The sequence below is a fragment of the Apis dorsata genome, unplaced genomic scaffold (assembly GCF_000469605.1).
Source record: "Apis dorsata unplaced genomic scaffold, Apis dorsata 1.3 scaffold_127, whole genome shotgun sequence".
In the NCBI taxonomy this organism is placed as follows: Eukaryota; Metazoa; Arthropoda; class Insecta; order Hymenoptera; family Apidae; genus Apis; species Apis dorsata.
Window position 1 is genome coordinate 1376389 of NW_006263420.1, and position 14832 is coordinate 1391220.

Here is a 14832-nt window from a genome sequence, read left to right on the forward strand (position 1 = left end):
CGGAAGAGACACTGAAAATGGAGTTTTCACTTAAATTAACTCTCCTCAAAGGATGGAATCTACTCGCAACTCTACGAGCTACTTCCCTCGTGTACATTGCAACATGAACCTGCAATGGACGTGATGCTCGAATTAAAGAAAAAAAGTAACAAAAAAGAAAAAAAAATAAGAAATACCGGTTCATTAATGTTCAGTCGAATTTATGATTTCTTGTTGATTTTATTTATTATTTTCGTCTAAATAACGATTCTTTGTAATAATCATCGTTATTTTAATTTGTAATTAACATAGTTATTTATTTTTTTCAAAATAGTGACACTGAATTGTAAATTTTTCCTTTTTCTTTCTAACTTTGACTAAAAAAATCAATCGATCATTCGAGAAATATTATTTATCAATCCTGAAAAAGGCTTCAATTGTCTCGTAATTCTCGTAAGTTTTATTTCTAATTTTTCATAGAAGAAAATTTCATTTTAAAATCTATATATAATAACAATAGGTTTTCGAGCTCCGTTTTAATTATAATTTTCAATTAATGTACAAGTTCTGTTGACATAAAATTATCGTTGACATCGTTTTATATATTCTAACATATATTCTAATGTGCTCGCTAATCACTGATTACAAATATAACGTTCGCCGAATTTAATATCAAAATACATAAAAAAATTAAAATATTTCTATTAATGATTTTTACATTTTAAAATAGTATATATATATTTAGAAACTCAATTAGATTTTAAAAATAATTAGAAAATAACATTCTCTCGTTACAATTTGTTTATTCTTAAATTTCAAGTAGAGAAATTTATCTTCTATGAAAAAACAAAATCAAAAACGAAAAACGGTAATTTAATTTTATCTTTGCTAGTGATTCCATTTTCAAAATTGATTTTTTCATAAACCAAGTGTCCGTGGCTTTGCAAGCTACCACCTTGAACGTGGCGAGGATGAGGATGAACCTGTTCGAGGACGAGAGGATTATACCATCCCATGGTAGCGAGGACGAGCCTAGGGATTCTACCGCCCATCCTACCTGGGGTTAACCAACATTTACATAGGCACGAACGTAGACTGAATAACAATGCTTGAAACGGAGCTAAAACCAGCTGTGCCATTTCACCGAGACAGCACGTTCGTCCTTCTGTTGAAGCACATCCTTTTGCAGAGCGTTCAATTGCACTATGTATTGAACTTGCATAGAAATTAAGATGGATGAGCAGAACTCCGTAATCGAAATTTAAGAATTTTAAAATTTCGAGAAATCATCTATTTTTGTATAATAACATAATTAAATATTGAGCTTTGTTACTATTATTCAATTCAATTAAATTTGATAACTTTTTGTTCAATTATAATTCAAATTAATAAGTATATATACTAAAAAAATATAATAACAAAAATATACTAAAATAAGTTTTTTAATTAATTGTTAAGTGTGAAAAATAGATTATAGATTTCTAAAGAGAATATTTTTTTTATATACCAATTATATTACTGAAAACAAAATACTCTAAATCTAATTAATCGAATATAAATATAATATAAATTCGATCATTTGAAAAATATCGTATTGAAAACAAAAATCAAATCATATTATCTTCTACTAACATTCTATCTTATTTTTGATGTCGTTATATTTTTTACAAACAATTCAATATTCGTGTTATCAATAATAGGAAGATATGTATAACTTATACAACTAATATTTTTAATGAATATTATGAACTTTTCGAAATGAATTGATTTTATAAATATATAAATATAAAAATAACATTGTAAATTAAACATCAAAAAGGAATAATAAGTAAATCGTATTAAAATTCTAATTTTATTATATCACAATAAATTTATTTTTCAAATAATTGGAGATAGGTATTTATGATATACTATACAATGTAATGTTTTAAAATCAATGTTATTTTAGATTCACGCGCATCATATTCTCTACGACATTTTATTTACTATAGTTAAATGCAAAGAATGTAACTGACCTGTCCACTTATCAAGAGCATTATAGCGCGCTGCACATACTGACTTTTTATCCAATTCGAGTACTTGGTTCACCTGTGTATAGTTTATGTAAAATTAAGAAAATAAATATTTTTGAATAATATAAAATCGCATTACCTGATCAATTCGACCACGAATTGTACTATCCAAAATACAAGATACTAAAAGACTTTCAACCTCTGATACATCAATATTTAATTCTTTACTTATAAAAGGAATATAAATTCTAGTGTATGGTTTAATTAATTTGATTAAAACCTATAAAATCATATAAAGAAATTTTAAATATGGATTTTCTTATTTTAAAATGTATAGTAAGCATATAATATATACCTGTGTGCGTATATTACGTAATAAATCTTCGATATGCTCTCTTATAAAAGGATCATCCATTATGTTATTTCTGTTTTGTTTTAAAATTAATTCAAATTGATTAATATCATTATTTTGATAACTGACTACTAAATTTGTCATTGCCAAAATCTCTGGATCGTTTTTATATGGTTTTGCCTCCTGGGAGTCAAATGGATTAATACCAGATTTCATGAGCCTATATGTATATATTTAAATATTAGCAATAAATTACAGAACTAAATCTATTATTTTATTTATTTAATTTCTCTATATACTTACATGTTTGCTAAAACTAAATATTTTAAACATGTAGTACGTCTTGGTGATCCAGATTCATCGTAATTTTTAAAAGCTTCAAAGAAATCAGTATGAGCTCTTTCAAATTCACCTTCTCTTAAATGCATTTTTCCTCCACATTCTTTTATATAACAAAAAATTTTAATTCAAATTATTAAATATCTTAAGTAATTCCTAATAATTTGAACTATATTACCTCTAATAACTCCCATTATTAATGGATGTGGTATAGCACTTTTAATATGTAAACTCTGTTCATATAAAGTCTTTAATTTCTTGTTGTTTTTTTGTGCAGTATACATTTGTATTTCTAATGCATAAATTTCTAAAAGTTGTGTTCCTTTTTTTAAATCATCTTCTCCATCATCAGTCTAATTAAATATTTTATATATATGTTAATATTATTAACATAAACATTATATAATTTATTAAATTAATTATTATATATATATATAATTATATATAATTTATTATACATATATTATATTAATAATTTTTATTTACAAATAAGAAATTAAAGAAAGTTTACCTGACAACTTTGATGAAGTTGTTTTAATATTTTTGCTAATTTATTAAAATCTGATCGATCAAAATATAATTTTCCTAACTTTGTATTAGTTTTAAACCATAACCTATCATTTTTAGCATCTTTTAATGCATCTAAAGTAGTTTCATAAAAATCTTGTAATAATTCCATCTATAAAATATTTAATAAAAAAAAAATAAATAAATATTGAAAATTTAAATTAAAGAATTTACATTTTACAATTTATAATATCACTTACATTTTTTGAGGTACTAATATAATCTAATATAGAATTTATAGATTTTTCTGAATGATTTCTGGTAACTGCACTTTTAATATAAGTTAATAATTGTTTATATCGTGCCATCATTTCTTTATAATTACCCTAAAAAAATAAAATATTATAAAATAAAATTATATCTTACATATCATTAATCTAATATGACCTACCAATTTAAAATTAATCTTTATCATTTGCTTCAAAGCTTTGAAACCCCATTCACCCTTCTCTCCTCCCTCTAAATCCAAAACTTTTTGAAAACTTTGTAAAGCTGCTTTCGGATCATCTTCTTTTAAAGCTTTACTATTATAATATTGATTTTCTAAATCAACATCAGGTTCTGAATTTGAATCTTCAGAGTATTCCTAAAATTATTATAAAAATAATATCAGTTCGAAATTAGTTTTATTTCAAATCAATTTATCAATTTTAATAAAATAAAAAAAAAATTTAAAAATGCCATCTTAGAAGTATCACTATAATTTTATAATTTAAACAAATTTAAAATATATGATTTTATTTTTACTAGAAAAAATTGCAATAATATTATTTTTTATTATTTAAACATTATAACATACTTGTAAAACTAATTTTAAATTTTACATACGTCAAGATTAAAATTCTAACCTATTTCTTAACCAAAATTTTTTTGAATTTATCAGTTTATTCTTCATAAATGTAAATACTCACAAGACCATAATCTTCCTCCTCTTCGCACATAAAATCATCTTCACCATCTGACATTTTGTAAATATTTAAATTTAAATGTTAAAAATAAAACTTCCACGTTAACCCTGTTGACAACCGCAAACACGAAAAAGTTTATATTTTGAAATTCACATGTATGCACTATCTTACATGTGTTTTGTACAATTTATATATCCTCAAAATTATAACATGATATAAAATTTTAAATAAATTTTAAGGATCATATGCATAATTCGTTTATTAATTAATATTTTTAACTAATATGTATAAAAACAATTAAATAATTTTTATTTAAATATATTTATCTACATATCTTAAAGATAAGAAAAAGTATATATGACATTATGAGTTGCATTAATGTGATTTGTCAACTCCTGACTGATTTCACTTCCAAGTCTAGATTTTTATTGAAGTAGTAGGTTATGTTTCTTATTAAAAAATGGTCAATTTCAATGAATCATCAAATAAACCAATACTTTATGAGTTATTAGAATATTTTGTTCGAAAACAAGAACCAGAATTAATAGTAAGTTTACATTCACATATTCAAGAAAGAAAAGAAAAACACTCATGTAAAACATATATTTTAAATCTATATACATTTGTAAAATATAATATAAACATTTTAAATTTATACTTTAAATCTATATACATTTATAAAGTTATAATTATTTCAGAAATGTAAAAATGATACTATAATATTGCCTACAACAGGAACAATAAAAAATGCACTTAGATATCTTAATAACAGATATTCTTTACCAGAAAGTATATCACAACAAATTAGTCTTACTCTACCATGGAAGTTTGCAATTGGAGATCATGGACGTTTACTTGCTATTTTACAAGAAAATATTATAGAGATTCGAAAAGCAAAAGATGAATATTCTTCCATTATTGGGAAAGCTTCTGGTAAAAATCATAATTCTTTATATATAATTCTTTAAATCTTATCTATTTTTCTTTTAAAGATTTATTTTATAATTTTAAATATCTTTTTAGTACCAAAAGATGCTTTTCCACAATGGCGCAAATTAGTATGGAGTCCAGATGGATCACTTTTAGTATTAGCATCTAGCAATGGTTATATTTCTTTTTACAATGCCTTGGGAAATAATATTTTTAATATTAATCCAAAAACTATATCCCAAAATCCCAATATTTTAGAAGCTGGGGATTCAGTAGCTTCTATGATATTTCTTAAGCCAAAAACAAAATCTGAAAAATATTCTTATGAATTTCTATTAATCACATATAGTGGTTTGCTTAGATCATATTATATTTTAACAATTAATGAATTTGAAGTAAATTATGAATTTTCTTTTGGAACTTTTTATAAGAATGGAATAAATGCTGTTACTTATGATGAAAAACACAACTTATTTTATGTTGCTGGAAATACAATAACACAGAAATTAATGGTAATTAATTCATGTTTTATATATCAATTTTATATATCAATCTTTGATTTCAATCTTTGATTAAATAAATTGAATAAATAAATTATAGTCAACAGCTTCAGATAGTGGATTGACATCATGGCGACCTCTGAATGAATATCCATATTATAAATTATCATTTATTTTTGATGATGAATCAAAAACTAAATCACGATTTTCTATATGGAATATTATTCCTACACTAAACTTACAACCAGAATCAATCATATTCAAAATAAAAATTTCACCAAATAGTAAATTTTTAACATGTTTACATACGGATGGTTCAATATCTTTATGGAGATTACCAACTTTGTTTATGCAAAAAAAATGGAAATTATCAGAGCAGCCCGATTTCAATATACCTAATCCCTTAGGACATGCAAGATCAAAAAAATTTCCACCAGGTGTTACTGAATTCCATCCAATAGATATTGGTTGGTGGTCTGATGAGGTAATATTTCTTTTATATATATATATATTTAAATACATAATTATATTAATTCTAATCTATTGATATTTTCAAAGGCAATTATAATTGCAAGATGTTCAGGATCTACTTCTGTATGTTCTATAAACAATCTAAAGAATCTTTTAGGCACAAGTCCTGAATTTTTAGCTGGACAACCACAAATATATGAACTAGGTTCAGATCGAGGCTTTTTATGCCTAGATTGTGAAACATACATAACAAGTAAAAAGCGAAACAGAGAATCTAATACAGATTGTCAAACATTAGGTTTGTAATATAGCTTTTAATTAATTACCAATATATATTTTCTGTGATAATAATGTAATATATTAATTTATTTTTTAAGAATTTCCTTCAGAAAGTGGAGAAGAAAATGGAGAAGATGAATTGGAACCAATTAGTATATTAAATTATACAACAAGTTTAATTCAAAGTACCTTATACTCTATTACTGACATTGAAAAATTTCAACCTAAGAAAAAAAAATCAAAAATATTGTTTAGAACATATAGAATTCTTGGACTTAAAAGTACAACACCTGAAGAACTTTATTCAAGAAAAATCGATATAGAGGTATGAATATTTATAAAATTTTAAGTCTCTAAAATAAACAAAGAATTGTATTATAGGAATATGAGGAAGCATTGGCTTTGGCAAATATGTATAATTTAGATACAGATTTGGTATATCAAACACAATGGCGAAAATCTGAATTATCATTAAATGCTATTCAAAAACATTTGAGTAAAGTTACAAAAAGATCTTGGGTTTTACATGAATGCATTATTCGAGTTCCAGATACTATTGAAGCAGCAAGAGAATTATTGAATTTTGGATTGAAAGGTGCTAATTTAGAAACTTTGTTAGCAATTGGAACTTGTGATAATGGAAAATTTGTAATAGATAATATTGATGAAGATTGGAGTGAAATGAATGAAGCTAATATAAATTTAAGACAGTTACAAAAAATAAATCAAATACTTGAAAAAATTGATATAAAATATTTATCTGAAGCTCAAAAAGATTTAATTAAATATAGAAGAAAACTCCTAGATCATTTAGATAAATTACTTACATATGAAATTATTTTAAATTCTTCTTTGAAGTATGACAAAAATTTTTATGAAGAATTTCGGCAACTTTCAGCTATTGAAAATGCTATTAAATTTGCGAAAAATGGAAATTGTCGAGAAGTTGAAATTATGTTTATATATTATGGCGAATATATACTACCTCATTGGTTAGCAATTATTAATTTCTTTCCAGAAACTTTAAATCCATTGAAATATAAAAAACTTTTACCAGAATGTGATGCTAATGGACAATTATTTTTACTCGATCGACGTGAATTACGACAAAAAGATTGGGTTGAAAGAACTGAATTCAATGAGATAATTAATTTAGAAAACAATGATAAATCACAATTACTTTATGATTACGATTCATCATTATCTGTATATAGAAACATTTTACTTACACCAGAATTGCTACAAAATTGGTACAAGTCACGAGCTTATCAAATTGAAAGAAATAGTTGTATGGTTGATAATGCTTTACAATTAATAAAGATTGCTAAATCACATAATATTAGTGGTTTAGATAATTTATTGCTAGATTTGGAAACCTTAGATGATCTTATTTATAAAGTTTATCTAGAGGATTTGTCTTTAGATGAATTACAAAAATTATCTAATTTAGAAAAAATTAAACTATTAATGAGTATGACTACTGAAAAAACTTTTGTAAATGATATAAAAAATTTTGTATTACCATTTATAAAAAGAAGGCATCAATATCTGGGTGGAGAATTACAAAAGCATTTATTTAGTGATTATTTAATATCCACTAGCAAAGATAACTTAAAATTATCTGTCAAGTTTTTTGAATATTTAAAACAATCTTGTGATAATGAAATTCTTCAAATGATAGAGAATATTGTAACTTTAGCGTTAGATTGCATATATGCTTGTAACGATCCTAATATGTATGAAACAGCAATATGTATTGTAGATTCTATCGTTAAAGATCGTGATGTAAGAAAGACAAATACTATGAACATTTTATTAGAAGAACTTGAGAAAGAACTTGAATGTACTAAAATTTTAAATAAATATAATGTTAAAACTACATTAAATTCATTACGAAAAATTAAAAATAATCCTGAAGCTGCAAAACAACTTCTAATTCAAATGGCAAGAAGTTTAAATAAAAGGTAAATAATTAAGTATATTTTTTATTTATTTATTTATTTTTTTTTTGTTAATATATATCTCATATTTAATAATTTATATTTAATTTAAGAATATCACCTTCAGATGAGAAACAATGGGCTCAACTATTGAATGAAATGTTAGAAATTCATGGTCTAATTTTTACATGCATTGATACAGAAATATGTTTTGAAATATGTGTATCAGCACGACTGATATCAGGAGTTAAATCTAATATACAAAATTGTGCTAATTTAATTGAAACTAAGAAAAATGAACAATCATTATTAAAAGTGTCTTATGAAAAAACAGTGAATTTAATCTTAGATGCTAGTAAAGAATATTTTAATAGTTCTAAATCTTTGATTGATTTTAATATGGAGTTAGCTAAGTAAGTTTTTTTAATTCTAATGTGTTTTTCTAATTTAATTTTTATTTTTATTTCTATATATAATATAATTTTAGAACTTGTCTTCATCTTATTGAAGATGATAATGCACAAATAAAAGAAGAATATGATCTTATTAATTCACTTCAAATTTTGAATGAATTCAATATCAATATATTACCACTTCAAGTACGATTAATGCAAGATAGATTACAATTAATAAAAGATTGTTTAAATAAACGAGAAGATGCTCATAGAAGTCGTCAAAGATTATTAACATTAGCAAATTACTTACGAATAGAAAGAAATAATAGCAGAATGCGAGAAGGAAAGGTTTTGGAATTAATTGCAAAAAAGGCACTCGAGGTAGAATTGTTTTGAAATTTGTTTTAAAATTATCATTTATTTATATATAAATAGATATAGGTAATTGATATATAATTTGTGATTATATGTATAATTCTATAATAGGTATTCTATAATTCTATAATAGGTAAAGGATTTTAATGTTTGCGCTGCTACTTGTCAACAATTAATACAAAATAATTACATTTCTGCCTGGACAGTTGCTTTAGAATTAGGATTTTGTGAAGATTATGAAGATCTAAAAACTAGACAAAAATATTTATGGTTCGCAATAAACAATGGATCGAATGATATATTAAGTAAAGCATTAGATCAGATACATTTAATAGAAATACAAATGATACATAAAAATTTAGAATTATGGATACCTGCCGATTCACCATCTGATGATTTTAATGATGCAGATAGTGAAGAAGAATTCATAGATGCATTAACTACTGTAAGAAATATATTATACAATATGATTTTTAACAGAGAAAATGGAACTATACTAAACTATTGTCAATTTTACAGCCTCAAGTAGAAACTAAAGAATTTGTTCCTAAAGTTATAGAAACTTCTACCGAAATAGTGAAAACTTCTGCAAGCATAATGAAAGGCTCAACTTTTAATTTAATAAAAATTATTAGTGATACAAATTTTTGGAAATCTAAATTAAAATTTAATTTTTCTAATAATCAAGATAATGATACAGGAAATGAAAATTACATAAATAATGATGATGTTCAAAGTTTTCCATGTTTTTATGAAGACTTACATAAAAACTGTAAAATCAGTAATCTTGATACAAAATATACAAATTATTCTATGCCAGATATACAAATTACACAGCTCAAATGCTGTCGTGCTCTTTTAAGAATTACTATGTTAAATGAATCTTCTTGTTGTGGCTTAGAAGTGAGTGATATTAATCATTGTAAGTATATGATATTTATTTATTTGAATATATGAATATAATATCAAATATTGAACAAATAAATTTTTTTCTTATTTCAGTATTCTTAGAATGTGCAAAATATACTATACAACAAGATTGGTTACTAGGTATGGCATATTTATTTAGTGTACAAAAAAATTATATATCAGAAATGCATAATATTTTAACAGAATTTCCACAAATAGAATTATATATTCAAACTTTAATGTACTATTATTGTTTGGAATTGTATAAAATTTTACATAAAAATTTTGAAAATTTATATTTATATAGTCCATTGAGTTTAATGTGGAAAATGATGAGTATAATACATAAATGCAGAGAATCTGATATTTATGAATCATTTAAATATTTACAAACATGTTTCTTCAAAAGATATGGAATAAAAAAGACAGCATTTTTTGAAATAAATCAAGAAATAGAAGATAATAGTAAAGTTGAAGAATATAAAGAGAAAGATGAATTTAATATTGCATTTAGTCAAAATTCAAATCAATCAATTGAAAAATTGAAAGAGGAAAAAATTTCCACAGAAAATTTGCAATATGATAACAGAAATAGAATAACACGAAATGTGTCTGAATCTAATGATAAAAATGATGTAGAATGGACTGATAATTGGGGAAATTTTTCAGATGAAGATGTAATAGAAAATGTAGAAAATGGAAAAAATACATTAAATCAAAAAATGTATATAGAAAATATTTCTCTTACAAAAGATATAGGAGAATGTGTAACAGAAAAAGAACGTTTTGAAGCTTTTGAAAAAATGTTTAATAAAATACGAAATATTGATCATTTTTATGAAGTGAAAAAATTGTTGTTGCAATGGCCAAAATTTGAAGATTCTGAATATATAAAAGTTGATAAACATCCAATTTTAAAAATGATGAAAATAATTAATACTTATATTGTAGAAAAAGAAAAAAATAAACATAATAAACAAATTTTTGAAGAATATAAGGAATTAATAGAAATATTATCTTCAACAAATGTAATTTCATAATATAAATTATTAAACATAAAAAATTTATTTTAAAATTAAGAATTATAATTTACTATATATTTATTATATAATGAATTTAAATAATTCAGAAAATTATTTGCAATAGGTACTCAAGGAATTCTTGAACATGGAAGAAATTCCTCTTGAACATGCAATTTATATTAGATTGGATATTGATAATTCAGAATTTCATGAAGAAGCAATAAATATTCTTAAAGAAAAACATGAAGTATGTATAAACACATGCTTTAAAAAGATTAAAATTTATTTTATATATTTTATATTTTATATATTTTATTATTTTATATATTTTAGGAAATCACATTATCAGCACCAATATTAGAAATGTTATTTTTGAAAAATTTGACAGCGACTTTCGATCCAAATCACGAAATATTTAATCGAATCATTGAACATGTATTTATAAATCGATCCTTAACAAATATAAAGGAAAATGCAGAAATTCTTGTGCAAGAATTAAAGAAAAAGAATCATATTGTTTATGCTTTATATATAATTAGATTGATGGAAGATATACCGCCATCTTTATGTACGTTTAGTACTTGTTTCGAACTTTTGATGAGAAAATAATTATTTATTATTATTATTAAATTTGTAATGCATGTTCGATAAATATTTAAATTTATGCAAGTTGTAATATGTAATATGTATTTCATTCACGAAATGTAAAAAAAATTCTTTAAGAAAAAGCAATTTGTAATTAAATAAAACTTTCAAATTGCGTATTTATACATACATTAGATAATTTAAAATTAATACTTTGAATAAATATTTGAATATATCTATATTATAAATATTTGTTATATAATATATGTGTAAATATAAATATGATTGTATAATTATAAAATACATTTTAAAGAAAAGTATTTATTTTTTACCACTATTTTCTAAATTCTTTGTTTTAAATATTTAAATTTTAGAAAACTTGCAATCTATATAGAAAAAAGATGGTGAAGAAAACAGAGCTATCTCGTTGTATCTGTATCTCGTTTTGTTTAACGTAAACTTTAACTTGTTTATAATTTAATAAATTAGCCTCGAACAGCATTTTGATATACTAATTTTTGTTTATTTTAGCTTCTAGAATTAATTCTGCAAAAATGTTGCATAAATATATGAACATTCATATTTCTTTTTTGTAAAGTAAAACAATTTGATTGTTTCAATATATGTGTACATACTACATAATGTACAGTTCCCATTATATTTTTTTTTATGAAATAAAAAAATAGTTTATACTACTATGAAATAATCTAACTACAACTAAAAATTAATATTACATAATATATAAAAATATGATTGTATAAACAAAAAAAATAATCTTTACATTATATTAATTTTATACAATCATAGTTAACTACATATTTTACTATAAATTAAAAATAGCAACATAATTATTTATTACATTCGAATTTTATTATTTACTTCTTTTAAAATAAACTTATAATTTGTTTTAAAATAAAATGATTAAAACAAACACACGCACATTCTTATTTGTTTTAGTTCAAAATTCAATTTAGATAAAAGAACTTGTATCATATTAATATTAATTTATATAAAATAAAATTGCGATTATTTTGATTTTGATTTTATAAAATTTGTTTAATTAAATTATAATATTTTCTATCTTAAACTTTCTATAAAAATAATACGAAATTTCGCGAAATATAAAATCAATCTATTGAAAACAAAAATGGCGAACTAATGTTCAATGTTAGATGTATATAAAATTAAAAGTCAAATTAAGTGAATTATTGTGCATTGAAAATATATCTATATATAAATTTGGAAATTTAATATAAAATTTGTTGAATAATTTTATATATAGTTATGTATAGTTATATGAGATAAAATAAATTTTTTATTATTTTATATTTTTTAATAATCAGTATATTAATACTAAAAAGAATATTTATTACAGCATGAAATGAAAAATGAGTTATATTTTTTATTATATTACAAACTGAAGAAAAAATTCATATATTATAAATTCATATGATAAAAAAATGACAAATAATTTATGAATCATTATAAGGTGTTTATTTATATTTAATTTATAAATTATAAATTGTATATATACATATGTATGTAAGTTGTTATATTTACAAGAATTAAATATTATATAAAAAATAATATTAAATAATGAATTTATTGATTTTTTTATAATTTTCAGATTGGTATTGTTTTCAAAAAAATTTTGCTTTGTAAAATATTATTGTAAAATATTATAGAATATTATAGAAAATGTCTGTATTAGAAATGAATAATCCATCTAAAGATAAAGAAATAATAGAAAATTCTCAGCACTTCAAAGAGCGTGCAGAGCGAAATCGTCAAAAAGCATTACTTTTAAAAAAATCTAAGATAATTTCCCATCCTTACATAAAAAGGTATATTTAACTAATATTTTTGGAATATAATATTTGGAATATAATAGGTTTTTTAATAAATTTTTTAATAAAAATATTCAAATTTTAAAGTGAATGTAAAGATTCAACAAAAGGTACATGTTTAAAAATTCAAGGACAACATGTTATAGACAGTGGAGGAGGTTTTCTTATAGAAGAAAGTGATGACTTAGAAGAACAAATGGTACAATAATTAAAAATATTTTAAAATTTATAGAATTAAATTTAATATTTTATTATAGAATTATATAGAATTATTATAAATTTAATGCTTATTTTTATTAGTTAAAAATAACATCAGAACCTGGTCCTATTGTTGTTAATTTACCTCATTGTGAAGAATGTAAAAATGAATTTAAAGATTCATATCTTCTACAAACATTTGATATATCTGTATGTGATAAATGCAGGTACAAGTATATAAATACAAATTAATAATTATTTTAATTAAGGTAAAACCTTTAAAATATTATAAATAGTTTTTTTTTTTATTCTAGAGATCCTAAGGGTAAGCACTCTTTAATTACAAAAACTGAAGCAAAACAAGAATATCTATTAAAAGATTGTGATTTTGATAAAAGAGAACCTCCATTAAAATATATCACAAAAAAAAATCCCCATAATGTAAATTGGGGTGAAATGAAATTATATTTACAATTGCAAATAGAACAGAGAGCTTTAGAAGTATGGGGTTCTGAAGAAAAATTATTAAAGGAAAAAGAATTACGTGACGTTAAAAGAGAAGGAATTAAAATTAAAAAATTTAATAAGAAGGTAATAAACATATTTATATTAACAAAAGTACAAAATAATATTAATACAAACTAGATTGTTTGTTTTATAGATTAAACAATTAAGAATGCAAGTTAGGAGTTCCTTGTATGATAAAACATCAAAAGCATCTCATACACATGAATTTGGAGAAGATTTATATAATGAAGATGATGATACATATATACATAGCTGCATTACTTGTGGATATGAAGAAACATATGAAAAAATGTAAATTTTATAGTATTAATGAATTTTATATCTACTATTAAGTCATGTTTTTTTAAAAGTATAATTTTTTTATATTAAATAAATTTGTTTATTATTCAGATAAAACGTATATATACATTTGAAAAAAATTTTCCTTATTTATTTATTTATTATATATCTTTTTTTTATTTAATTATAATTTAAATTTCATTTTCATAATAATAAAATTTTATATATAATGCATATTTAATTTTTATATTATTAATTAAATAATTAAAAACAAAAAATATAATTTAAATTTTATTTATATTTATTTATTATTTATTTATTTTTTATTTATTATATATATATTTTAATATATAATATATAATATATTTGTAAGACATATTTGGAAGATTGATTCTAGTGATCAAAACAAATACAGAA

The 14832-nt window shown here is 22.3% G+C and overlaps 3 protein-coding genes across 3 annotated transcripts; 2 read left to right on the forward strand and 1 right to left on the reverse strand.

Annotated features, from left to right (window-relative positions):
- Nucleotides 1-1817: 1817 nt before the first annotated feature.
- LOC102680288 (COP9 signalosome complex subunit 2) lies at nucleotides 1818-4354 on the reverse strand. Its single transcript, XM_006612845.2, has 9 exons — nucleotides 4161-4354; nucleotides 3641-3835; nucleotides 3450-3575; nucleotides 3194-3361; nucleotides 2861-3035; nucleotides 2647-2785; nucleotides 2347-2563; nucleotides 2131-2271; nucleotides 1818-2067 (listed from the first exon to the last, which is right to left on the reverse strand). Exons 1-9 carry the CDS (start codon nucleotides 4212-4214, stop codon nucleotides 1948-1950), a joined length of 1335 nt encoding a protein of 444 aa, XP_006612908.1. The 5' UTR covers nucleotides 4215-4354; the 3' UTR covers nucleotides 1818-1947.
- Nucleotides 4355-4527: 173 nt separating this feature from the next.
- Nucleotides 4528-11870, forward strand: LOC102680428 (neuroblastoma-amplified sequence-like). The gene is made up of 14 exons (XM_006612846.2): nucleotides 4528-4704; nucleotides 4856-5090; nucleotides 5181-5599; nucleotides 5688-6071; nucleotides 6146-6356; nucleotides 6436-6662; nucleotides 6719-8301; nucleotides 8391-8690; nucleotides 8765-9053; nucleotides 9181-9492; nucleotides 9567-9969; nucleotides 10050-10984; nucleotides 11103-11225; nucleotides 11312-11870. The coding sequence occupies exons 1-14, from the start codon at nucleotides 4618-4620 to the stop codon at nucleotides 11585-11587; spliced, it is 5784 nt and encodes a 1927-aa protein (XP_006612909.1). The 5' UTR covers nucleotides 4528-4617; the 3' UTR covers nucleotides 11588-11870.
- A 1272-nt stretch (nucleotides 11871-13142) lies between these two features.
- LOC102680566 (DNA repair protein complementing XP-A cells homolog) lies at nucleotides 13143-14555 on the forward strand. Its single transcript, XM_006612847.2, has 5 exons — nucleotides 13143-13407; nucleotides 13498-13609; nucleotides 13711-13835; nucleotides 13923-14199; nucleotides 14270-14555. The coding sequence occupies exons 1-5, from the start codon at nucleotides 13262-13264 to the stop codon at nucleotides 14429-14431; spliced, it is 822 nt and encodes a 273-aa protein (XP_006612910.1). The 5' UTR covers nucleotides 13143-13261; the 3' UTR covers nucleotides 14432-14555.
- Nucleotides 14556-14832: the final 277 nt, after the last annotated feature.

Bases quoted from the DNA above. Each gene is read 5' to 3' on its own strand.
- LOC102680428 (XM_006612846.2), top strand. From the start codon at position 4,618: ATGGTCAATTTCAATGAATCATCAAATAAACCAATACTTTATGAGTTA. The intron at 4,705-4,855 runs GTAAGTTTACAT...TAATTATTTCAG, and splicing joins AACAAGAACCAGAATTAATA to AAATGTAAAAATGATACTAT. The intron at 11,226-11,311 runs GTATGTATAAAC...TATATATTTTAG, and splicing joins TTCTTAAAGAAAAACATGAA to GAAATCACATTATCAGCACC.
- LOC102680566 (XM_006612847.2), top strand. From the start codon at position 13,262: ATGTCTGTATTAGAAATGAATAATCCATCTAAAGATAAAGAAATAATA. The intron at 13,408-13,497 runs GTATATTTAACT...CAAATTTTAAAG, and splicing joins TCCCATCCTTACATAAAAAG to TGAATGTAAAGATTCAACAA. The intron at 13,610-13,710 runs GTACAATAATTA...TATTTTTATTAG, and splicing joins ATGACTTAGAAGAACAAATG to TTAAAAATAACATCAGAACC.
- LOC102680288 (XM_006612845.2), bottom strand. From the start codon at position 4,214: ATGTCAGATGGTGAAGATGATTTTATGTGCGAAGAGGAGGAAGATTAT. The intron at 3,036-3,193 runs GTAAACTTTCTT...ATATTTAATTAG, and splicing joins AACTTCATCAAAGTTGTCAG to ACTGATGATGGAGAAGATGA. The intron at 2,068-2,130 runs GTAATGCGATTT...AACTATACACAG, and splicing joins TTCGTGGTCGAATTGATCAG to GTGAACCAAGTACTCGAATT.